The sequence below is a fragment of the Silurus meridionalis genome, chromosome 20 (genome assembly GCF_014805685.1).
Source record: "Silurus meridionalis isolate SWU-2019-XX chromosome 20, ASM1480568v1, whole genome shotgun sequence".
Classification (NCBI taxonomy): Eukaryota; Metazoa; Chordata; class Actinopteri; order Siluriformes; family Siluridae; genus Silurus; species Silurus meridionalis.
In genome coordinates, this window is record NC_060903.1 from 3,100,726 (window position 1) to 3,127,321 (window position 26,596).

The following is a 26,596-nucleotide window of genomic DNA, read 5'->3' on the forward strand; positions in this document are numbered from 1 at the left end:
AGTGCATAAAGTAACGGTAAAAGAAGTGCACTATGTAATTAAAAGGGCTACATTTAGGACCCTGCCAATTATATGGCGTTGAAGGTGCGTTCACAGAAATGTTGTCCGTAAGAAACGTGACAGTGTGTGAATCGGGTTCTGGGTTGCTTCCTCTTTTATTGAGTGGCGCTGTTTAAATCAGTGGTTCATTTGAACTTTCATGCATATGCATATACATGTGTGCAAATATAATAAATAAATAAATAAATAATAAATAATAAATAAATATAAAAGACTGGAATATATATATATATATATATATATATATATATATATATATATATATATATATATATATAATATATATTATTAGTGAAACCAAACTCAACATAGAGCATGAAGACAAAATATTCTTGTAAATGTTTTAAAGTTACATTTATTTTTGTGAAAATTCGCGATGCACAGCGTATTTTCCCCATAGGAAATTATGTAAACTTATATAATACGTTCCACACACCCAGAAAATATTCATATAAAATAATTTTTAATAGTATTTTATGTACAAAGTATTGTCCATAATGTATCTGAAACAAATAACAAACATTAGTACACAATTAAAATTTAAAAATAAAACAAATGACCCTGCACTTTACCTTTGAAAAGAATGTGAGTGAGATGAGGAGGATGAGAAGGAGGAAGAGATTTATTGCTTGAAAGGAGAATCTTCTTCCATAGAACACAAGTGTTCACAATACTATAGTAAACAGCACGTTCGCGGGAATGCTGCCAGTACGAGGGATACACGCTGAATGAGGACGAATATGCGGGAATCATCAGAACATCAAAAGAAACTTTTTCTATGTTTCCACACGGATGGTTTTAAATGTCGGATGTGTGCACAATGGTGGATTTTGGTGCTTTGATTTGAAACTTGGCGCATCAGTAAAACAAATGTTTAGTGATTAATATTTTTATGTTTGAGATTATTTGTTTGTTTTATCTCTGAGTAAAGAAAGGATGGCGTGAATAAATGTTTGTTGCGTTAAAGGTTTGAATTTTGCCTCTTTTATATTTTTTTATATATTTTTTTATAAAAATGGTCAAACAGAAATGCTCGCTGGATTAATAGCACGCTAATAAAATTAGTGACGTTAAAATTATTTTGCATATATATATATATATATATATATATATATATATATATATATATATATATATATAAAATTTGTGTATATATAAATATAATTATTAAATTATAATATATTATAATCCAGTTTTTTTTATACTACTACTTAGGAGGACTTTTTGATTTAATTTGTATCTAGATTCCAATTATTTTAATCTAAATCAATACATAAACGCTATACCAGTGTTATAATCCAGGTTATTTGATTTATAAGAGCACTTGAATTTTATCTTAAAAATATTTTGCATCTTAATTTATAATTTGATGTTCTACTTAACTTCCAATTATTTAAACAAATAAATAAAAAAACAACAAACAAATATTTAATGCTATAATAATATTATAATTTGTACGTAGATTCCATTCATTTTAGTATAAATACATAATTCATTAAATAAAACCAGCAACAAATGAAAAATATATGCTATAATAAAATTATAATCCAGTTCTGAAATTTTGAAGTTTGAGTTTTGAAAATTTTTTGCATCTTATTTCATAGTTTGTATTTATACCCAGAATTAATTTGACTTGTTTGTTCCTGTTTGTTTTTGAATTATTCGAAAATTAATAACTTCCAACTGATATTTGGTTACCGAGACGTGTATATAAGCCATAAATAAGTAATATTTCATATTACAACTGTGGCATTGAATACCAGACAATTAACCCATATTATAACCATTAAAACAAACATGTAATACAGACAAATAATCAGATCCTGTTTTTTTTTTTAACATCGTTCATGTTACGTGATGTGTTCTAGAGTATTTTTCTGATTTACTGCAGTAGACAATCGTAAAATTTCAGAATCTACGTACGTGTTTTATTTTTTTATTTGCCACGTTCTTTTTCAAAACCTGGTTCTTTATGCTCATGCAACAATGTAAAAATCAGTCTTTTGTAACCATATTTATATAAATCCGTATTTGTATATTGTATGTGTATAAGCACCAAGACACAAAAGTTAGAAATGACAGAAAATGAACTGCGCGTAGCTGCTGAGGAAACCGAAATCGAGTTGACTCTTAGTCTGAAGGTCGTGTCGCACTCGAATCCAGCGGCTACTCATTTAAAAAAACAATGCAATATTTTTTATTGATTTTTTCACTATTGAAATAAATTCTTCATTCATACAACTGGGAAAACAGAACAACAATCAAAACGGCAGATTTGTGTGTGGACTCAATGCTCAACGTGTCATAGATCGATATTAACGGCATTCACTTTTTTTTATTTGCTGTAATGTTGCATTCAGGGAAGAAAACAAACAAACAAACAAACATTCAAACAAATAAATGAAACTATACATACAATTTCCTATTGAAAAATTATTGACAACAGCAAAAACGCCACTTGATTATCAGAAAGACGAAAATGCGACAACATCCGTGAGGTTAAAACGTTCGCTTTAATAATGAACATGCTTGCAAACAAACAAACAAACAAACAAACAAACAAACGAATGGCTGAGACAAAATATAGCCAAATAGAAAATTACATTCTCTATCCTAGGGTGGTGTGCATACATTTACACACTCTTAAAACAAATGTAGGAAAAGTTACCAGGAGCAATTTATAGCAACGAGATGTTCCTTAAAGCTAAATATAATTAATACTGAAAGAAAGCAAGATTTCGGCTCACGTTTGTGCGTCTCTTCAATGTTCTAATAAATTGAGATAAAAGGAAGATACAAATTGCATTCGACTTGATTAGATAGACAAAAGTTATGTGGACACCTGAGCATACAATTGGGATGTGCTTTTTAAAAAACAAACAAAAAAAACATCTCACTCCACTTTAAATCCCATTTAATGTTATAAAAACCTCCATTCTTCTGGGAGGATGTTCCACTAAATTTTGTGGAGATTTGTGCTCATTCAGATACAAGGATGTTAGTCAAATCAGGTACTGATGTAGCTGATGTGAGGAGGTCTGGGGTACGTTCACATTCATCCCAAAGGTTTTCAATAGGGTTCGAGTTCTTTAGCAGGCCACTCAAGATCTTTCACACACTTCCAACCTGCTTTGTGCACAGGGGCATCATCATGCTGGAACAGTTTTGGGTCTCCAAGTTCAACCAAAGGAAAAATTTCATGCTGCAGCATCCAAAGACGTCCGATATGATTGTTTGTGAGAACAGTTTGAGGAACAGCCACATATGGCTGGAAAAGTCAGGTGTCCCAATACTTTTGCTGATAGTCTGTATATAGGAAATAATGCTGTGTATCTGCCATCATTAGACTACACCGTCTCTGATCAGCAAACTGAAACTCTGATGTAACAATATAATAAATAGGATTTATGAGGATTTTATGAGCAGTTGTGAATCTGATGAACTCACCTGGTACTATTTTCCTGATCTGATGAATTACTGAGCTCATGTTCTCACTCAGCATCACATCCAATCAGGAGTTTTTTTTTGCTGGAAAGCATCAGAGAACATGCAAGAGTTTGTTTCAGGCTTCCTGTAGGACCACGCAGGTGAATAAATGATACAAACAAACATAATTCTGCTTGAGTTCTGTATCCTCTGCAAGCCGGATGAAGATCATCACCGCATCGAATCTCATTTTTTAAAAATCATATATATATATTAAAAAAAAACAAAAAACAATAAGCATACGAATAGAATGGCAAATTAATAAAAAAAAAAAAATAAAAAAAACACATTTTAGGCACTGTGTCTTCATTCAGATCCACACTTGTAAACAAACAAACAAACAAACAGATTTATTTATCCGTGTCTGTATCCTGTGATTTATTTTGGCACGCTGTTCTTTCTTTTTGGAATAATTAAAACAAACAAACAAAAAATACATTAAAACAATAAAAAAAGTAAATTCATATATATATATATATATATATATATATATATATATATATATATATATATATATATATATATAAAAAAGCATAAATAAATAACACAAAATGTGAAAAAATAACCAAATAAATAAATGTTTCGATAGATAGATAGATAGATAGATAGATAGATAGATAGATAGATAGATAGATAGATAGATAGATAGATAGATAGATAGATAGATAAACAAAACATAAATAAATAAAAATACAAAATGAAACAATGATCCATTAATAAATAGATAAATAAACAAATCGATTCATACCAATAGAAAATAGAAAATAACCTAAAAATCAACAACAAATAATTAAATGTATTAAAACAAAAAAAAAAAAGCAAAACTTATACATAAAGACATATCTACACATAAAACGTTGCAAAAATACAGGGAGTGCAGAATTATTAGGCAAATGAGTATTTTGACCACATCATCCTCGTTATGCATGTTGTCTTACTCCAAGCTGTATAGGCTGGAAAGCCTACTACCAATTAAGCATATTAGGTGATGTGCATCTCTGTAATGAGAAGGGGTGTGGTCTAATGACATCAACACCCTATATCAGGTGTGCATAATTATTAGGCAACTTCCTTTCCTTTGGCAAAATGGGTCAAAAGAAGGACTTGACAGGCTCAGAAAAGTCAAAAATAGTGAGATATATTGCAGAGGGATGCAGCAGTCTTAAAATAGCCAAGCTTCTGAGCGTGATCATCGAACAATCAAGCGTTTCATTCAAAATAGTCGACAGGGTCGCAAGAAGCGTGTGGAAAACCAAGGCGCAAAATAACTGCCCGTGAACTGAGAAAAGTCAAGCGTGCAGCTGCCAAGATGCCACTTGCCACCAGTTTGGCCATATTTCAGAGCTGCAACATCACTGGGTGCCCAAAAGCACAAGGTGTGCAATACTCAGAGACATGGCCAAGGTAAGAAAGGCAGAAAGTCGACCACCACTGAACAAGACACACAAGCTGAAAGCGTCAAGACTGGGCCAAGAAATATCTCAAGACTGATTTTTCTAAGGTTTTATGGACTGATGAAATGAGAGTGAGTCTTGATGGGCCAGATGGATGGGCCCGTGGCTGGATTGGTAAAGGGCAGAGAGCTCCAGTCCGACTCAGGCGCCAGCAAGGTGGAGGTGGAGTACTGGTTTGGGCTGGTATCATCAAAGATGAGCTTGTGGGGCCTTTTCGGGTTGAGGATGGAGTCAAGCTGAACTCCCAGTCCTACTGCCAGTTTCTGGAAGACACCTTCTTCAAGCAGTGGTACAGGAAGAAGTCTGCATCCTTCAAGAAAAACATGATTTTCATGCAGGACAATGCTCCATCACACACGTCCAAGTACTCCACAGCGTGGCTGGCAAGAAAGGGTATAAAAGAAGAAAATCTAATGATATGGCCTCCTTGTTCACCTGATCTGAACCCCATTGAGAACCTGTGGTCCATCATCAAATGTGCGATTTACAAGGAGGAAAACAGTACACCTCTCTGAACAGTGTCTGGGAGGCTGTGGTTGCTGCTGCAATGTTGATGGTGAACAGATCAAAACACTGACAGAATCCATGGATGGCAGGCTTTTGAGTGTCCTTGCAAAGAAAGGTGGCTATATTGGTCACTGATTTGTTTTTGTTTGGTTTTTGAATGTCAGAAATGTATATTTGTGAATGTTGAGATGTTATATTGGTTTCACTGGTAAAAATAAATAATTGAAATGGGTATGAATTTGTTTTTTGTTAAGTTGCCTAATAATTATGCACAGTAATAGTCACCTGCACACACAGATATCCCCCTAAAATAGCTAAAACTAAAAACTACTTCCAAAAATATTCAGCTTTGATATTAATGAGTTTTTTGTGTTCATTGAGAACATGGTTGTTGTTCAAATTAAATCCTCAAATAAAATTAATCCTCAAAAATACAACTTGCCTAATAATTCTGCACTCCCTGTAATGATCAATAATTTCAAAAACAAACAAAAACAAACATACAAATAAATAATATGAATAAATTAAACAAACAAAAAAAATAACCTTAAAAAGGTTGTCGTTTTCGTGCTGTACATTTTGAACCACAGAGACAAATAAACAAACAATCAAACAAACATACAAACAAACCAATCAATCAATTAATCAATCAATCAATCAAGGAAACAATCGATCAGTCAAACCCATTTTCCTATTTCCTGAATCATTTCCTGTTTCTGAGACATTTTTCTGTTATCAACTCCAACAGCACTATTGAGACTGGATGCTTGGTTCCTAAAAATTCCTGTTTTCCATACGAGGGGATTGGATAAATCACACACACACACACACACACACACACACACACACACACACACACACATGAAGGGGGGATGAACACGTCTGTAGAAGTCGGGGTATATAAAGTTCGCAGTGTAACTGAGAAACGTCGCTCATGTCCCATGCTGCTGTGCTGAAAAACCTACTAACGTCATCATCTGTTACACAGATATCCGTTGTGCTTTCGGGGTTCATGAAGAAGGTGTTCAGAAAAAATCCATCCACCTTTTCTGATGGCTGCTTCCCAATCGCTTCCATCCGTTAGTGGAAAGCGAGAAGATGTTCCTCTCGACGTGAACAGGATGAAGTGGGAGTTTATATACAGCGTAATTCCCGGACAGCGTCCTGTCTGCCAGTAAACACACTTCACTTGCTCCTGGAGTCTGCAGGATGCCCCACACCCATACACACACCCACCCACACACACACACACACACACACACGTCAGTGTCGGTATATAGAATGCCCCCTTTTTTCTTCATGCACCAGGGATGGGGGAGGGGTTTAAATAAACCACTCCTTCTTGCTCTCGTCAATGGTCTCTGTAAAGGCGGGGTCATTTACGATGATAGCGGCGTCGGCGCAATCCGCCGACTCCGCCCCCTTCGCTTCGTTGGTGTGGTACGAGCCTTTGTGGCGGAACAGGTGCCGCACCACGAACACCAGCGTGCAGAGGATGGAGAAAATCACCACTGCGATGATGCCTGAAGAACAGCAAATAAAAAAAATGGATGAATGCCAAAAGTATTGGGACAATCGACTTTTCCAGCCGTATTATTCTTTCCCAAACTGCTACCCCCAAAAATTTTGAGGCACACTATTCCACAGGACGTCTTTGGATGCTGAAGCGTAATATTTTCCTTTTGAACTAGGAGAGCCGGACCTGTTCCAGCTCCATAAAGATCTGCTTTACATGGGTTGGAAGTGTGTGGAAGATCTTGAGTGGTCTGATATAGAGCTTAAACCCTTTTAAATCCCATTGAGATAAAATGACACTGAGTGTAATCCAGGCCTCCTCCTTCACCTACATCAGTGTCTGACATCAATGTAACGCCAGATGTGTATAAATGCTAGTATATTTATATTATTAATATACTAGATCAAAATCTCTATGATAATTCCATGGATTCGGTATAAAGTGAAGTGAACCTGCATGAAACCTCACCTCCGATTATCGCCGAGTCGCGTTTCACTCCGTCCCGGGTCACTCCCTCGTCATCAAACGGGAACTGAATCCCAGCTGAAACAAAGAAGAGATTTTAAAAAATGGTCATTTTTATTTAAACATGTGTGTCTCTGTGTGTGTGTGTGTGTGTGTGTTACAATCAGTGTGTTTTGGGATGAGAGGGTGAGGTTGGCACAGGAGCAGATCTGAGATAAACCGTCTGCTCCCTTCAGCTGGCGTCTCAGTGGGACACACACTCTACATGCCCAAAAAACCCAGGAATACCAAATGCACAGCTACACACACACACACACACACACACACACACACACACACACACACAACACATGGTAGACCAGGGATCGCAGACGGCATCCTCACTATCGCTTTCTTTTAAGAACACACCATCCATTAGGGTCTTCTTCTACTGTACAACCTTTTATCATGTAGCGTTGGGTTTTTCTGCTAAGCAGAGAAACGTCATTTTGAGAGAAGAGTTTTTTAATCGCTAGGTGGACCAAGAAGCTGCAGCACCATGGCCTGTATTTTTTTTTTTTGCAAAAGGAACCAAAATGCAAAAAAGATAATTTCTCTAAGAAAAAAATACAATAAATTTCAGGGTTGTACGACAAACCTACTAGAAACTCTATGAAATGTTGCTCTATGGTAAAGTTGTTGCTTTTCCTTTCCCACTATTGATTTACACAAAAAATACACACGTGTGTTTACTAAATATAATATGCAAATCTGCAATAAATATTTAGAATAAGTCGTGCTGATTCTGCCTCCTGTTACATGTAAATACTAGTATTTAAATGAGTATTCATTATGCTAATAATTAGTTGAGATGCACATTTCATAAATTGGGTATTGGGACACCTGAAGTGAACGTAAAAAAAAGAAAAGAAAAGTTCAAAAAATTCGATGTAAAAATAAAACAGAAACATTTTTAGGGGATTAAAAAGTAAAATAAATTGAGTCCTAGAATATCACTTTAGTTTAATAAATATACACACCAATACTTAGAGGTGATACTCAGTCATCTTAGCAATATTTTTCCACTTTGTCTCACAAAAACATTCCAAATTGTAGGATAGATAGATATAATATGAAGGTCACTTTGCTTCTGAACCCACATCCACACAACTTCACAATATCGAATATTCATTAAACAAACACCTCTTTCAACTGTGGGTGTTTGGCTGTTTTCTTTTACATCCCAGACATTTAAATCCAGAGCTCAGAATACTCAAAATGATGAGAAGAAGGAAGAAGAAAAGAGCTATAGATCTTCAGCCTAAGGAGAACCAGCAGTCATGAACCGTCAGCGAGGCGTGGATCGATCAGGCAGCCTTGCTAATGATCACGAAGCAACACGAGCCTGAAGGGAAAACGGCGCGAGCTAATCGGTAAAGATCTAACAAGCAGTAAAAAATCCCCACGATGTCAACGATGGCTTCTAAATAGAAAAACAACACTGTATACAATCAGTGTCCTATTTATATCTATAGAGACGCCCCTCACCTTACGAGCGAGTTACGTTCCAAACGTTCGTACCATGAATTTGTTCCTGTGTTCGTTATTGACTACGCAGATCTCCTAATGATGTAAGAGCTATAAATACTATCTAATAAACAATAAAATATACTAACGAATCAAAATGATCGCAATACTGTATACAATGTTTTTTATTAGGTAATAAAAAAATACACATTTATAAAAATACTATGATGTTTTAGTGCCAAGTTCAAAATAGATAAATAATCGAAGATTATGAAAGTAAAGTCGTAGCAAGACAAGAACTAAGTCAAAATATTTTGAGAATAAAGTCGTAGCACTACAAGAATATGGTGATAATAATAATAAAAAAAAAAATCACAGAATTGTGAGAAATGTTTTACTGTTTTGCAATTTCATAGCTACGACTTTATTCCCGTCATTTAAATTGTATTCTCCAAAAAACTTGATTCTCGTATTGCCACAATTTTATTCTCGCCTTGCTACACCTTTATTCTAGTACTTTTTACCTAATTCTCAAAACATTACAACCGTTTTCTTATATTGCTACGGTTTTATTCTCATAATTCCTACTTTATTCTCATACTGCTATGACTATTCTCGTATTTTTGACTTTATTCTCAAAATATTACGACTTTATACTTGTATTGCTTCAATTCAATTCTCGTAATTTTGACTTTATTCTCAAAATATATATATTTTTTAACGTGGCACTAAAACGCACAGTACCTAGATGCATGAGGTGACAAAATCCCATGGCTAAAATAGGTCATAAATAAAAGCACATTTACCTTTTATCCATTTACAGTTACATTTTCAACAAATAATTTTCCACAGTTGCATCAGGTATAAATTCTTTTTTTTTTTTCCGATACAGTAAATAATTACCCCTCAGACTATCCTTACACCCTCACCTGATTCGGGCTGCCAGGGGTTGAAGGTGACCGACATGGCTGGGATGGTGAGCGGTAAAGCCCCGCAGTTGGACTCCACCAGCACGCCCTGGATGGAGGCGGTGGACGGAGGGCTCGGTCTCAATGCCGCTTTCAGAGGAGCGATGCGGTTGAACTGCACCCTGGAGAGGCAGCCGACGAACCCTGGTGTGTTATAGCGCTCTATGAGCACGCTGTCTACCTGACCAGTTTCTATTAAAAAAAAGACATAATATATTAATACATTACATTAGTTTGAGCCACTTGCATCTATTAAGCACTGCAATACTCAAGCGCAAATGCACACGTTTTAATGCTGAAATGTACAGAATCATTTAATTCCTAAAAGAAGGAGGCTGAGTCCGGTTCCATTTAAAAAGTCAGAAACAATCGAGGTTGCAAGGTTGCGAGTATCGAGGTTTCACTGTTTATATGTATCTTCTTCTTCTTTCGGCTGCTCCCATCAGGGGTCACCACATCGGATCCTCCATCTCCATACCCCCCTGTCCTCTACATCTGCCCCTTTCAAACTAACAACCTGCATGTCTTCCCTCACCACATCCATAAACCTCCTCTTTGTCTTTCCACTTTCCTCTTTCCTGGTGGTTCCATCCTCAGCATTCATCTACCGACATACGCCATGTCCCTCCTCTGCACATGTCCAAATCTCATCTCATGTTCTTTAATATATAATATACATATATATATGTTTGTGATGGTTCGGACATGCAGAGGAGAGGACACGGCGTATATCTTTATATACACAAACCCCTTTACAGAAGTTAATAGCAACAAGGTAAACCCAGTCGACCTCTGCAGGACTCCATTTCTTTCATATCTAGAGAAAAGTATTTCATGGTGTAACAGACACCTTCCTATATGACAATAAACTCTTAAATCTTTACTTTACAAGCTAGTTCCAGTTTTCACTTTATAACACTTTATATAACCGAGGATGACAATTTGACTAAATTAAGACTTCTCCATACCGATATGACAATATAATAAATGTGTACCATCCTGGGTATATAAGGAATAAAAGACTTCAGGATGGGAAAGTAATCAGTCATGGATAAACAAGGAAATGTTTCACCTTAGAGCTGAGCTGTTTCCAGTTCTAAAGCATCTACCACAGCGAGAGAATTTTTTCAGAGTATTAACACTCTTTTTTATCCACTTAATTTAATGTTACTGTAAACCAAATTTAACTATGCGCATTAATATAAACCGGTGTCAAAGCTGCAGCTGTAGGAAAATGAATTCACGCATTTTTCCGACCAATCAGATTTAATAACTCGAGAGCACTGTGAAATATAATGCTAACATTAACAAAAACAGAGCAACCTGTGTATGTGTATGAGAGAGAAATAAAAAAAATATATGAGTTGTAGGTGCAATTGTCTGGTTTCTCAGACGTGCAGCAATGTTCTCCTTCCAGTATTGAGCCCCTCAGTGGTCAGCCTCTCTATCTGTCTTCCTCTATCCGTCTATTTATACGCCCGTTCCTTCCTGTCTGTCACGAATACTACATCATCGACTTACACAATTTTTTTTGTTTGGTTTCCTGGCCGGCGTTCTTCCTTCTGAAACTTGTGTGTGGTGCATTTCAGAGTTTTCAGGGTCTCAGATCTGCTCATACTGTCTATGTAATGGCTCACCGGAGGGGTGGCTTAGTGGTTAAGGCATTGGAGTTTGGATCTGAAGGTTGTGAGATCAAATCCCAGCCACACCAAGCTGCCAATCTTGGGCCCCTGAGTAATGCCTTCAACCTCATAGCTTCTCAGTTGTAAGAATGAGATAAATGTTAGTCGCTCAGCCTAATTCTTTAAATGTAACTGTAGGTTAAGATGTTCTGATCAGAAGGTCACAAGTTTAAATCTCAGCACCTCTAAGCTGAGGCCCTTGAGCAATTCACTTAACCCTCAACTGCTTAGTTGTAAAAATGAGGTAAATGTAAGTGGTTCTGGATATGGTCAAGTTGCTGCAGAAACTGTTGAAGAAAAAAAAAACACTTACAGAAGGATAATTAAGAAACGTATAGTGGAACTGTATTCCCATCTACAACACAGATTTGAAATCCTAACACCTGTATTAGTTAAAGCATCAAAAGCTGGACGTCTGAACCGTTTCTGGACACATTTCGGGGAATGTTCTAGTTGGAGGCTAAACTTTAGTTGTGGGAGCATGAAATTTTCCCTTCACCTGAACTACGAGACCCAAACCAAAAAAGCACAGTCTTAGCGTCAGTTGTCCACAAACGTTTGTCCATATAGTGTATGACTGGTTCATCCTATTGTGCCCCTTATCATGTTTCTGATTCTATTTCTCTTTTTCTATACACTGTATTTAAACACTAAGGGTGAAAAAGAGCTCTGACACGATTCTTAGTTTCACATCACAAAAATACGTGACATTTGAACTTTCTATAGAGCAAATATAGCAACCTGGACAGCACACAAATACATATTATGCTGTGTGAAAGCTTAGCTTAATGAATCTGGTCTCCAGTTCCTTAATTGTATATTTTGGAACTGCTCACCGAAGACTTTTCCGAGGAAAATGGTCTTGATCAGGTTGAACTCGGTGTCGGACGCTTCAGGGAGGGAGTAGCTGGTGGTGGGATAATGATCTAACTGTACACATAGAAAAACACACGAATATAAAAACACTCAAAACCCAAATCTAATTGTATTGTACTCCAATTATAGTTAAATCTATCATTAAATCCTGCTTCATGGAGAGATGTTGGATTGAAAGATCTCCTATTATAGAGCTCTGATTTCAACCCTATTGACCTATGCACCCCATTCCTCTTCATCTCATTTACATCAGTACCTAACTTTCGTTGTGGCTGAATGAGCACAAATCTCCACAGAATCTAGTTGAACACCTTCCCAGAAAAATGGAGGTTAATATAACAGCAAATGGGAACAAAATGTGGAATGGGATGTTGTGATCTTATGGATAGGTGTCCAAACTTTTGTCTAATAAGTGTGTAATATATATATATATATTATATATAGATCAAATCAAGTTATCTCACTGTCAATGTTCACTACATGCACTAGAGCAGGGCTGTAAATAATATAATGCTGACTTCCAGTACAAAACCGAATGAATCTGAGCTTCTCGCTTCACCTGCAGATGAATGAGTCTCTCATGTCGGCTGATGTTGATGCTGTGCGGCTGACCGTTGGCCATATTGCGGTGATCCAGGCTGATTACAAATGGCTCCTTCAGGCCGCCCAGGTTGTAACGGATCTGCAGTGTACCTGAGAGCATAATCAAGTCATATGTTATATTAGCAACATCACAGGGAGGACGAATTACAAGAAAAACATATGCGGCCTGTATATGTCATAATAATTTCTATAATGATACAAATAATATTGATAAAACAATACAGGGCAATGCAAGGCAAAATGTCCTCGTTGTGATTATCACACAGTTATAACCAGCTCAACCTCCACAAAGCGTCTTCAAGATTGATTCTTTCACTCCTGAATTACATAAAAACCTCTTTCGTGTCTGTTGCTTGTTGAAAGTCTAACCGTTGCTTCGAAGCACCACTGCCAGATAGTCCTGAGTCTTAGAGCTGATGTACGCCAGGACGGATGGGGCGTGAGAGGTGCTGAAGCTGAAGCTGAGCTCCTCCTGTGTCAGGTTTCCCTCCAGACTCAGAGCTCCTAACGCGCCCTTCTCCGCAGGAGACGAGATGCTGACAGACATAAAGTCATAGCGGACCAGCGTGCCGCTCTCGAAGTACCCGCCCACATCTAGAACACATTAAGGAAGAAGTAAATAAAATGGCTTCCTCGGATTTAAACGAAAGAATGGGAAAAAAATATCTGTACAATCGAAGAAATTACAAATATTAGAAACATTCAAATCCAAAAATGTATATTTTAGTTGTAACACTATATGGACATGGCTGGAAAAGTCAGGTGTCCCAAAACCTTTGTCTATATATCTATCAGAAGGCTTAAATCGGACAAAATCATAATATGATTGAACAAACACAATGTAAAGAAATGTATTACATCCATAACACACATAACAGCGTGGTAGATAACAGGTGGACTGTATGTCATACCGTCAGAGCAGTAGGGTCCATCAAAGGCCGTGAGACTGCAGTCACATGTGTAGCCGTTATATTTCTCCACACACTTGCCTCCATTTTGACAGCGTGTACCATAGCTGGGGCAGTGACCCGAGCAGCCAGGCTTCACTCCTGGAGTCACCTTGGCTCTCTCCTCCAGGTCAAGGGTCACGCCATTCATCCTAAGCGAGCGAATGCATCCGAGAAATCCCCTCTGCCCTCCAGAGGCACCTAGAATTAAAAATCACTGCTTTGCATTCTAGCCCTTATATTAGCATAAAAATTAAATGTGTCTGTGTAGCATTAGCACTATGTAGCGCTATTATCTGGGGAAAAAGGTTATGGCAACAGTTATGACAAGACGTTCCAGAATGAAATACAGTAATTGACTGATTTTTTATTTTTTTTTTACCAATGAACAGCTGACTGAAGAGCTGGAGACGGGCGTGGCCCTGAGTCGGGGCCGGGCGCACGTCTCTGTAAACTTTGTCCAATCGCAGGGTGGCTTCCTTGATGTTGCGTTCGACCTCCACCCTGTGCCACTGGTTGTTGTTGAGGGGCGTCGGCGATCGCGCGTTTAACTCCACAGGCCCGTTCCCCACGTCAAAGGAGAAGGAGACGACGTTAGCATCTACGTGAAAAGAAAAATGTAATCTATAACTGACTTGAAATAAATGTTCCATTAATGCAGGGAATGTATTTGGAATAAAAAATAAGTTAAAAGTAAATACAAAAAAACCCCCAAATAAACAGAAAATGCAAAATAATGCTAAAAAGTTAGAAAAACAATTCTTTAACTTTTGTAAAAGAAATCACAAAAGTACAACGTACTGTCCCTTATTGAATGCGATTTAAAATTGTTAGCATATTGCCATGGTGTAAGAAACGTACAACAACTTTGAGGTGCTTTTCCCATTCATTTATTATTTTCCTCAGGTGTTTTGCTGTTTGAAAAGATTCTTACATTTCAACTCGATGCGAATGAAGTCGGTGTTGCCCAGGTTCTCCAGGAAGATGCCATGCGACGACGAGGTCTTGAAGTAGAAGCTGATGTCAGCGCTGGACTCGCCTTGAAATGTGGGGAAATGCAGATATGCCGCTGGGGTGATGAAAGACGCGGCGTTCCAGAAGTTTCCTGTGTGATGAGCGTAGGTGAAAAAATTACCCAGCATTCTTTTTATAGATATAGATATAGATACATCAACACAGATATACAGTGGCTGTTGCTTTGACCAATCAGATCGTGATTTTGCCACTTCAAGGCCCTCTAGAAGGCATCTGATAACATTTGCATTTTCCTGTCCTTTAATTGGATGTTCAGAGAGCACGCTAGTCAGACCTCGCAACCAAACAAACAAACAAACGGAAAAAATGGTACTTTTACACTTAAAAACCCCTGATAAAACTAGACTTTACTAAAGGCCTTTTTAGCTGTAACATTTCTATAAATCAAAATCATTGTACATTCAAGAAAAAAAGTTTTACACTTTTTAAAATAATTGTAAAAATTTTAACTGTAATTATGTACAAATATTTCACTCATATGAATTCATAGGGTGCAAATACTTGTGGCACCATTATTTAACAATATATAAATTTCTTTATATTTCTTTGCAAATATTCACTGTAACACTGTAATAATTCAGTATATATTTTCCGGAATGCATTTCACGTACGGTCTCCTTGACAACGCAGAGGTCCCACGGTAAGCTTGGCTTCGGATCCAGAGCGATGCGTGTCCCCAACGACCACTTGAGTAACGGGGAGATGGTCCTTATACATCAGCACACCTGCGTCTTCACTCCTGAGAGCGAAAAAGTCATAAAATAAACTAGAAGAAGGACACGCCAATAAATCATACCGACCACCAGAGGGGGACGTGCCATTAAGTCAGTCCTCATGTCTGGTCTTGTAGGTGTTCAGGGAGTTGCTTTTTTGCTAATCATTGCTTAAAGATGTCATACAGTATTTGCACATTGAGATAGATTATCTGTACTAAGTGTCTTAACTAAGTCACATGATAGACTTTTGGTTAACAGAAATATACGCTATATGAACAAAAGTTTGTGGACACCTGACCATAAGATTTCTTCTTAAACATCTCATTCCAGATGTTCCACTAGATTTTGGAGTGTGCTCATGGAGATTTGTTCTCATTGTGAGGTGAGATGAAGTGAGGAGGCCTGGGGTGCAGTCAGTGTTCCAAATAATCCCAAAGGTGTTTGATAGGGTTTGAACTCTACATCAAGATCTTCCACACACCTCCAAATCCATGTAAAGCATATGGAAGAGGTTTGGGTCTCGTAGTTTAAATAAAAGGAAAATTTAATGTCTAAAGACGTCTGATACACTTGTGTAAATCCAATTTTGTGGTAACAGTTTGGTTAAGAACCACATATAACTGAAAAAGTCTGGTGTCCCAATAGTTTTTTTTTTTTTACATATAAAGTATCAGTAGTGCTTTGGATCAGTCCATACAGTGCACTATTTATTGTAATATTTATTGTAATTGATGTTAAGACATTATGGACAGAGTGAAGGTCTCATGTCTCACCATCTTCTCAGGTCTGCATCGCAGTTGCAGTAGTAGTTTGGGTCGGTGCAGTTGCGCTCAATACCGCAGGCGCATTTCTGGATTCCCGGACCTGAGCCGCCCCAGTAGAAGTGTTTCTCGTTCCCACGGCCGACCCACCACGTATACGGCGGGCCGTCTAACAGAACGACAAAGTGCACCAACATGATAAACTTGTTCTCGATTCTGAGGGTTCAGATTACAAGATGTTGATGATGAATACTCTAAAATATGATCGTTTCTGTAGTAACATCAGTACGGCGTTATTGTGTTACGAAGGACATATTCCAATTCGCAGTTTTCCCAAACGCATCAGCTGTTTTATCTATGAATACGTCTTGAATTATTACCAATAGTCTATTCTCTTCATTTCATAGCTTTTCTGTTTACATTGAAGTTTCTATGCAATCATGTGATTTCAGCCGTCACATCACGTGTGACCAAAGATGTCCAAAAAAAACTAAATGCATCACACAGTGTGACCAAAGTGTTCAGCTAACGTTACAGTTTTCAGTGACCTCATTATTTTCGCCAAAGCTTTTTGATTAATATCTGTAACATGACATCACCTTCACAAGAACAAGGTGAAGTACATTGCATTTTAGTAACTCATCATTCATGCAATTACATAATAATTATGTCTAGAGAGTAAACTATACCCATAATGCACTTGTAGGTAATCAGGACTGGGGCACTATCTTGGAAAGTGTGACTTAGATAGATAGAGTGAAGATCTACACATATACACACACACAAACACACATTAGCACATTACCTGGGGAGTTGAGAAGGCGGGACATTTGGCACATGTAGGCAATGTACTGCTCACAATGTTCTGCGTTGCGGGTGATGGTGTTTATCTTGAAATAAACCAAACAAAAACAATATTTTCGAACATTTTTTGGCTTCTTGAATATCAGTAGTGTTTCTTTAACGTAAAAAAAAAGCGCACCTGCTGTGTAGACACGTTGTAATTGAGTTTCAGTACAGTTCCCTGAGCAGACCCGGAGTTCACCGCACTCTGAGCTGGCAAATCGTTCGCCAGCATCATCCACACTTTATCGCCTGAAATATCAACCCCCACACACACACATCGAATTGTAGAAATTTCCATCGTCTGTATAAAAAAGACCAATGTTTCAGAGTAAGCAGAAAGAGTCTCTTCACCAGTCATGTTGCAGATGACTTTAAACGGTTCGAGAGGTCCGCTCCCATCCGGATCGATCCAGTATGAGTCTGAGCGTCTGCCCAGGTGCTTGTACTCCTCACATGACTGCTCGTAGATCGCTGCACAGAAGCAGAGGTAAGCACAATTCCGAACCCACACACACACACACACACACACACACACATATACCTCACACCTGTAATAATTGCTAAATCAGTTTATTTCTGTACTACATTAATCAGCTAAATTTAGCCTGAATGCAAAGAAAAGACAAAACACCTTGAAGGAGTTCAGGAATACTGCACACTTGCAATGTGCTAGTCATAAATTGTTAGCAAACACATTAATCAGCTAATCCTAGCATGATGGAGTAGACTGCTAAAATTACACTAAGATACACTATATGGAAAAATGTTTGTGGAAATCTGATCATAAGATCATTATGTGCTTTTTGGAGTATTTAATTTCACATTTTATACTCTTTTTCCGTAATACCCTCCACTCTTCTGGGAAGATGTTGCACTAGATTTTCCAATGTGCTTGTGGAGATTTGTGTGAGATTCTTTATGCCACAAGGGTGTTAGTAAAGTCAAGTACTGATGTAGGTGAAGTGAGAATTCTTGAGGTGCTGTCAGCGTTTACGTTTAACGTTCAAAGGTCAGAGCTCTATAGCAGGAGATCTTTCACACACTTCCAACACATTGAACGCAGATCTTCATGGAGCTGGCTTTGTGTACAGGGGCATTTTAATGCTGGAATAGGTTTGGGTCTCCTAGTTCAAGTGAAGCCTCCAAAGACATTCAATACAATTGTGTGCCTGTAATTTGTGGTATTAATGAATGCCACATGTCCCAATACTTGTGTTTATACAGTGTAAACTACATATAGAAAAATATGTTAAGTTATAATTTACAACATTGCCATCGACTAGAATGTGCTGCATGATAGTACACAGTAATTAGTAATGATGTGGTTGATATACGTGGCAGCGTACATGTGTGGCAGGTCGCTCCGTTGTATCCAGTTCCATCGCAGCTGCATTTGAACATGTCTCCGGTCTGAGAGCATCGGCCTCCGTGTTCACAGGGATTTGGGACACACCTGCAGAACAATACAGTCAGCTTTTTAGTCTATACAGGGACTATACACCAAGCAGGCATACCATTATGACCTTATAACATTATGAGCGGTGAAGTGAAGAACACTGATGATCTCTTCATCATGGCACCTGTTAGTGGGTGGGATTTATTTATTAGGCAGCAAGTGAACAAGTTGATGAAGGAAAAAATAAGCGAGCGTAAGGATTTGACAAATTGTGACGTCTAGACATCTGGGTCAGAGCGTCTCCAAAACTGCAGCTCTTGTGGGATGTTCCTGCTCTGCAGTGATCAGTATCTATAAAAAGTGCTCCAAGGAAGGAACAGTGGTGAACCGGCAACAGGGTCGTGGGCGTCCGAGGTCCGCATGGTTCCGATCCAACAGACGAGTTCCTGTAGTTTAAACTGCTGAAGAAGTTTATGCTATTAATGCTCCATGGGTCAGGACTGTTTTGGGGGACCAACACAATATTAGGAAGGTGGTCATAATGTTATGCCTGATATATATATATATATATATATATATATATATATATATATATATATATATATATATATATATATATATATATATATAAAACAGGAAAAACCTCCTGATTGTTACCAAATGGGAGAAGGTTTCAGGATATCAGTGACTGCCTTGTTGAATAAAAACAAATATAGCTAAGTGTCTTTAGCTGTTACGTAACATGAAGGATATCTAATAACCCATGTTTTTCTCTCTTCTTCTCACTTCCTCTCCTCCTGTCTCCACCACCCTGTTGAGCTATACATCTTGCTGACTTACCAGTGATCCTGCCCCCTTCTTCCTTCCCGACCTGCCTGAACCATCCTGACATTCTATTTCTGAATCTTCAGCTGGAAACCACTCGCTGCAGCTGAAGATGATTCCAATTAAACTGGCTAAAAATCCACGAGGTTACTGTGGAGGCTTAAACTCAGAAACCTTAAAAATTGATTTGGACTGTAATTAATATAAACAGGTGCCACATGGGCTTAGGGCTACAAATGCTACAAACAATTCTGTACTCAAGCGTCCATCAGCAAACGATAGAACCATAATTAATGGACTTTTGGAGTCACTCTAATGAATAGTCTGGTTCCTTTCAGAGTTTATTTCTTATACAAACTCTTGTTAGAAAATTTGGCAAATCTGTCAACTTCTGCAAACTTTTTGTTGACTCAGTTGACTAGACGTTTCTTTAGGATGCTAATCTGTCCAGTTACCGTGAGTAAAATAATATTATTTAGGAAAAACTATATACAAAGCTGATATTGTTCTATTCTTATATGCTAGATGTTCAGAGTAGAGCTTCATTTTTCACATCGAACTAATAAGATATGAGCAATAACTGTTAAACATCAAGGAATCCAATTTTGGCGAGTGTATAATTTCTGACAAATTGTCACAACGACTTAAACGCCGCAGATTCAAACAGCCCGTAGCTCCGGAGCTGTCGCGATGATGAATGAGTTTGCAGGTACATCCACAGGAGCAGTATGGCCCATATATTGCCCCATATGCCAGTCCCAGTTCCCTACTGAGCTGCACTCGGGGAGTTATAACTCCAAAAACCCAACACAGTAAAGGCAGTCTGAGATCAAAAGACCGCTCTGGTCTGATCCCAAACATCCTGGGGGCTTTCGGGCCAAACAAACAAGGACAAGTTAGGAAAAGGAAGACGTCTTTGAAGATGAGCTCCTGCTGAGTAGAAACAGCAAGATGAGAAGGATAGACCGTTCAAGCTTTGCTGCTCTTAAACTGTTAAAATGCTCCTAACCACAAAGTCTGACGGGCAAGAAATTTCTGCTCGTTTTGCAAATTATGGTTTTGGGGTTCACATAGAAACCATTGCTGATAGATAGATAGATAGATAGATAGATAGATAGATAGATAGATAGATAGATAGATAGATAGATAGATAGATAGATAGATAGATAGATGATAGATAGATAGATAGATAGATAGATAGATAGATAGATAGATAGATAGATAGATAGATAGATAGATAGATAGATAGATAGATAGATAGATAGTTAGATAGATAGTTAGATAGTTAGTTAAGTAAAGAGTCTTGTGAGAAAAAAATATAATAGGAACATTAAAGCCATAATAAATAATAGTACTTTGGATACTTTACATTTGAAGGCAAATACTTTTGTACTTTTACTTAAATGTAGAAGTTTAAAGGGACACTTTTACTGTTGCTGGAGTCACATATTATCGAGTGAATCTCTACTTTAACTCAAGTACATGGTTTTTGTACTTCGTCCACCACTGACTTTCTGCCTCATTCCTGAAACTCTCCTGATTGCTAAATAGTCCTGATAACTGTAACAAGGTTTTTGATTTTTATTTTTTTTTTACATATTTCTTTTGAATCTCTATCTATGGTCTAAATATTCATTTTGCATTACAAGAAAAACTAATTTTACCTTCACTCTGAACACAATCTGAGGTAATAAGGGTTTGGGAAAATAGTTAGCATACCTGTCGATGATGGCACACATGTCCAGGCTGACGTTCTCGAAACCTCCCAGCTTTCCCTGTTCTACAGCATGCAGGTCAACCAGCTGCTCGTCCACATGGATGAGCTGCATGCAACCATGGAAGGAGCGATGAGATGGTGAGAGGTCTGTCCGTGGGAAATAGCCTGTGTACGGAGACCAGTATTCGGATTTAGGTCCAATTTAGGTACCAAATATAAATGCACATTCAACTGAAGTTCAAATTCCCCTGAGCTGTGGCAGCACTGGGGCCAAATTTGGTCAGAATGTTCCTTTTTCAATCAGTTAGCCAAGGAGCAACAATTTTATGAGCTGCCAAAGACACCTCAGCTATTGATAAAGAAAAATGAGAAGCGAAAAAGGTGCTTGGCCCCCTACTAATACTTCATAAATCTCAATGTTGCTTTACAGAGTCAAAGTAACAAATAATCATAAGAAACTACTTATAAGAAAATAAACCACATGTTTTATTTCCTTTAATGTCACAACTATCTGTGGTTGGGAACCAAGGCAAGTCGAAATTATTAAATATTAAATAAGCTTTTGATAATAAATCTTTTCTTGAAGAAAATCTATTTTATCTGTAGTGAATATAATCCAATCCAAATCAGTGTTTAATAACGAACCACTTGGGCAAAACAGTTTGTATGGAACAAAAAGACCTCCGAAGTAGTAATCTCCCACTGTGCGGATCTGGATGGGGAGCGTTGCTCTGACGGACGACGTCTCATCACCGTTGATGGTGAGCATAGCGAAGCTCTCCAGTGCCAGGAAATGAACACTGTGCCACTGGCCGTCATTGAGGCCTGAACCTGTGCAAGAATAAAATGATTTGGATTGAATGCACCCAAACAACAACTATTAGAGCTGTATAGCAACGATATAGGACCATTTAGGCCAAAAACGTACAATATTTATACAATGATGATTCCCTTTTCTGAAACTATAATCGATATAATGAGATGTGTTTGAAAACTGATCCATTAATAATAAGCAAATAAAGATTGAAGCTACAGTTCATTCATTGATGATGCCTAATATGTTCACCTATTTACAGTTAGCAGCAATTTAGCATTACTTTCTTTACTCTTAAATGCACTTACAGCTGCATTGGCTTTAATAATAATAATAATAATAATAATAATAATAATAATAGTTTATTTGGTTTAATAAACACACCCTGTACTTGGTTAGATCATAGGCCCACAAATCACTGTTTTGAAAAGATTATCGTTGACGTTGACGTGATAGAGCTAACGTTAGCTCCCTAGCTTGTGGTTGCTGGTTGTGGATGCCGCAACTTCAGTGCAAAATGTTGTATAAATGGTTGAAGCTTTACGTGCAAACAGTATGGACTTGTCCATGTACTTCCACTTCGAACACACAAACATGGAAACTGATGCTTTATATATATATATATATATATATATATATATATATATATATATATATATATATATATATAGTGGTGTACATGCTTTTATACATATTATAATGCATAATTTACATAAAAACCAGAAGATCTAGAAACATCTGTAGCTCTGCACTGTTACCTGAGGAGATGTCCACCCGTGTATTCTTTCCTTGTGAGATGTAGATGTGCACTACCACTTTGCCTTCCACGAGGCTGACCTCGACTCCACCAGGCATTAGAGGAGTAAACATCAGGAGGCCGCTGGGGCTCCACGTGCGGAACTGCAGGCTCACTGCCACTGTATCTGCGTCGGTGCGGCCTGGGAGCTGCAGAGTGCTGCTGGAGTTGAAGAAAGCCGGGAACGTCGGCGAGGCTTCGCACGTGTACGTCAGGTTACGCTGGGAAACAGGATATGGACAAGTTTTAAACCAAATCTTTTTATAATAGTATTATATTATTGCAATGATATAAATGATTTATAATTTAAAACATTTATGAAGAATCATTTATAGAATAATTTGCGTCCACGGCGGTAAGAATTCAGGAAAAGGAATTCACATGCGTTCTTTGGTACCCTAGAGTTCAACTCATTAGCTCACTGCGTACACTAATGAGTTGTGCACTACAAAACAGCTGTCTACTCGGTATCTACTAAGGGAAGCAAACACCACCCACCCACCCACACACACACACACACACACACACACACACACACACACACACACTCACACACAAACACACACAACACTGTAGAGGAAAGTTCAAGGACAATGAAAAGTAAAATCACTTACATATTTTTGGTTAAAAAACATAAGTCCCCAAGCTCAATGCACTGCATAATGGTTGTACGCAGCACAGACGACAAATGAAAGCAGATTTTAAAACATTACTGAGACACCACAAGTCCAGAAATGAAAGACAAAAATAGAAAGGAAATTATACAAAAGTCCAAATACTCGTTTCTGATTGGCTAGAGGGTGAGCATATAAATCCTATTGTTCTAAATGAAAGCGCTGCCTTATAAACAACTGTAACCTCCGTAGCATACAGTTGAAGTTGCATAGAAAGTGTGTGAGCTAAATCTTGTGTTTCATGTAATGTATATGGTGAATATAAAGCTTTTGAGAGAAGATAAGGGTAATGTCACAAAGGTAATGGCACACCAACAGCTTTGCTATTAAAAGAAATGCAGCCCACATGTAATCCAAACACGTTTAATCTCTCCCTCTACATTTACATTAATGGCATTTGGCAGACTCCCTTTTTGATGGTTAAGGGACTTGTTTAAGGGTCCAGCTGTGGCAGCATGACAGTGGGATTTGAACTGACGAACTTCTGATCAGAAATTAGAAAATCGTAAACCACTGTACTCTCTCTATCCCACATTATCTCCCGAAATAAATAACTAATTAACTAATAATTCAATTTCATTCCAATAAATAATAATCCTATTACACTCCTTTGTCTCTGTGTACGATCTAGAGAAGGAAGATCTATGGATGTATGAACTCATATAATACACACAATATGGACAAATGCATTAGGACACCTAACTTTTCCAGTCACATGTGGTTCTTTCCCAAACTGTTACCACAAAGTTGGAGAAACACATCTGTATAGGACGTCTTTGAGTGCGGTGGCATGATAATTTTCCCTTTACTTGAACTAGGAGACCCAAACCTGTTCCAGCATGACAATACCGTTTCAAAAAATTTCATAAAATCGCATAACAAACACTTTCAGATTAAAACAGATGTGGATTTCCCTCACTCATAACATGTGTAGCTCAAAAACTTTTTGTGAGAAGGTTTAAAGCACCAGACTCCAGTTTCAGTAATGAAGATGCTGGCCAGTGCAATCTATTGTATCAAGGATGGATTTAATTTCTAACAAAATGATGACATTCCAACACCAAGCATCGAGCTGCTCTCTGTAACGAAAGCAAACGTGTAAAAATGTTCTGGACCCAGCATGAGTCTCGATAAGCAACAATGATCCAGAGTCAGGTACAAAAATCAACAACAAAAAATACTCCCAAAAACAACACTTACAAAGCTAGAAGTGTCGATTCGTTTCCTGCGTGCCAAGTTGGTGATGTTGTCCCCGTTGTAATGGATGTCCTCCATGCACCCGATGAAGTTCTGAGGAGCTCCTGAGCTGGGCTTGGCCAAAGTAGGCATTCCTCCAAAACTGATCTATGAATAGGACGAGCATGTTATTATAAGATTATTATAAAACAATTTTACGGTTATTATGAGATTATTACGAGGTGGTATAAAAAAGTTTCGAGACTAGTTTGGACAAGATGGAACGCAAAGTCACAGGGAGCGCCAACCTTCATAAGACAGTGTGCCAAAAGACATTGTCCTGTGTACATTCTGATCACCACATCTGCGATTTCATCATGGACAGCAAATTGGAACAAAGCGCAAATGAGAAATTCTGCATGAAACTGGGCAAATCTGCCACAGAGATGTTTGACATGATCTTCAAAAGTTGAAGAACATCATTTGAAGACGATGAGAGATCAGGAGACCTATAACGAGCTCAACCCCTGGAAACCATTCAGCAACTTGTGCATGATGACCGTCAAAGAACAATCCACAACATTGCTGCCATTGTCGGTGTGTCATATGGAACATTCTAGACGATTCTCACGTGAGATTTGAACATGCTGCTGATCCAGGAGCAGAAGGAACACCACGTCAAAGTCTGCCAAGAACTCCGTCAGCGTGCTATTGATAACCCGTTCTTAATGTTGAGGATTATTACTGGTGACAAAACTCCTGTGTATGGGCATGACTTTGAGATTAAGCAACAGTCTTCACAGTGGAAGCCCCTCATCTCCACGATCGAAAAAGGCGAGGCAGGTCTGCAGCTTGTCCAAGTGGTTTTAAGGCGGCTGAGTGAGGCAAAAGCAACTGGATCTGTGACGCGCTAGTCTCGAAACTTTACCACCTCGTATGAGATGCATGTCTCACCGTAACAAGATTTTCTACTTGTAAATATGTTTATTGTTTCAAAAAACACCAGCTTGTGATCTAGAAAACAGATAAAGTCCAGGGTGTGTGTGCAGGCTGTAAGAGCCCAACGGAAGCTCTAAACCTGGCGCTGCTCCAAAGACTGAAAAGTTTTAGCCTGTCAGTCACCACTAATAGTCCCTGGTGAACCATTTTTTTTGTTGTTGCAATAAGGTACTTGCTTTTGCATCAGGGTAATAATTAAAGCGGACACTCCGAACAAGCCGGGGTGAGACGGAGCGAGCGAGAAAAGGCTGCATTATTATATTTCTATATTATCAGGCTTATATTCAAATATTCATGCCCTAGCTGCTGTTTGACGTGACTCATGGGACAGGCAAAGAGGCTGCCGAAAGATAGCCTGAGGCTAATTTAAAAAATCTGTCCAAAGTCTGCGCCTTCGCCGCTCATAAATGAATAATAACCTCAGACGTCCCGCTCAAAAGCGCGCGTAATGATGAAATATCACCTCAGGATTACACAATGTACCAGTGCTGGAGTAATACATTTAGAAAAGGCGGGAACGTGCGGCGAAGCGACTGACCTCGTAGTCTAGGTCGAGATGGTCAAACTCGCCGTTGGTCCGGAAACTCTGGGTGTGCTCGTCCAGGGTGAAGTTCACACTGCGCCGGTATCTCTCAATCCTCACAGAATGCCAGTGGTCATCGTCGAGCAGGCTGCCGCTCGACACCGATGTGTGACCTTGAATCGAGCCATACTGATTGCTACCTGGAGTGATACAGACAAAAATGGGAAATGCAAAACCTCTCAGAATGT

General features: G+C 38.2%; 1 protein-coding gene across 1 annotated transcript in view; it reads right to left on the minus strand.

Annotated features, from left to right (window-relative positions):
• Positions 1-5,976: 5,976 nt before the first annotated feature.
• cntnap2b (contactin associated protein 2b) overlaps positions 5,977-26,596 on the minus strand; it is a 48,221-nt gene continuing 27,601 nt past the window's right edge. The window contains exons 6-25 of the mRNA XM_046877220.1: positions 26,364-26,548; positions 24,851-24,994; positions 22,939-23,197; positions 22,048-22,197; positions 21,369-21,531; positions 18,775-18,881; positions 17,780-17,899; positions 17,565-17,677; positions 17,388-17,472; positions 16,595-16,751; positions 15,717-15,844; positions 15,005-15,175; positions 14,453-14,671; positions 14,035-14,271; positions 13,493-13,717; positions 13,080-13,213; positions 12,481-12,574; positions 9,924-10,154; positions 7,492-7,566; positions 5,977-7,030 (exon numbers count right to left, since the gene is read on the minus strand). Of these exons, the coding sequence (XP_046733176.1) occupies positions 6,831-7,030; positions 7,492-7,566; positions 9,924-10,154; positions 12,481-12,574; positions 13,080-13,213; positions 13,493-13,717; positions 14,035-14,271; positions 14,453-14,671; positions 15,005-15,175; positions 15,717-15,844; positions 16,595-16,751; positions 17,388-17,472; positions 17,565-17,677; positions 17,780-17,899; positions 18,775-18,881; positions 21,369-21,531; positions 22,048-22,197; positions 22,939-23,197; positions 24,851-24,994; positions 26,364-26,548 (3,197 nt within the window). The 3' untranslated portion in view covers positions 5,977-6,830. The remainder of the gene's footprint in view (positions 7,031-7,491; positions 7,567-9,923; positions 10,155-12,480; positions 12,575-13,079; positions 13,214-13,492; positions 13,718-14,034; positions 14,272-14,452; positions 14,672-15,004; positions 15,176-15,716; positions 15,845-16,594; positions 16,752-17,387; positions 17,473-17,564; positions 17,678-17,779; positions 17,900-18,774; positions 18,882-21,368; positions 21,532-22,047; positions 22,198-22,938; positions 23,198-24,850; positions 24,995-26,363; positions 26,549-26,596) is intronic.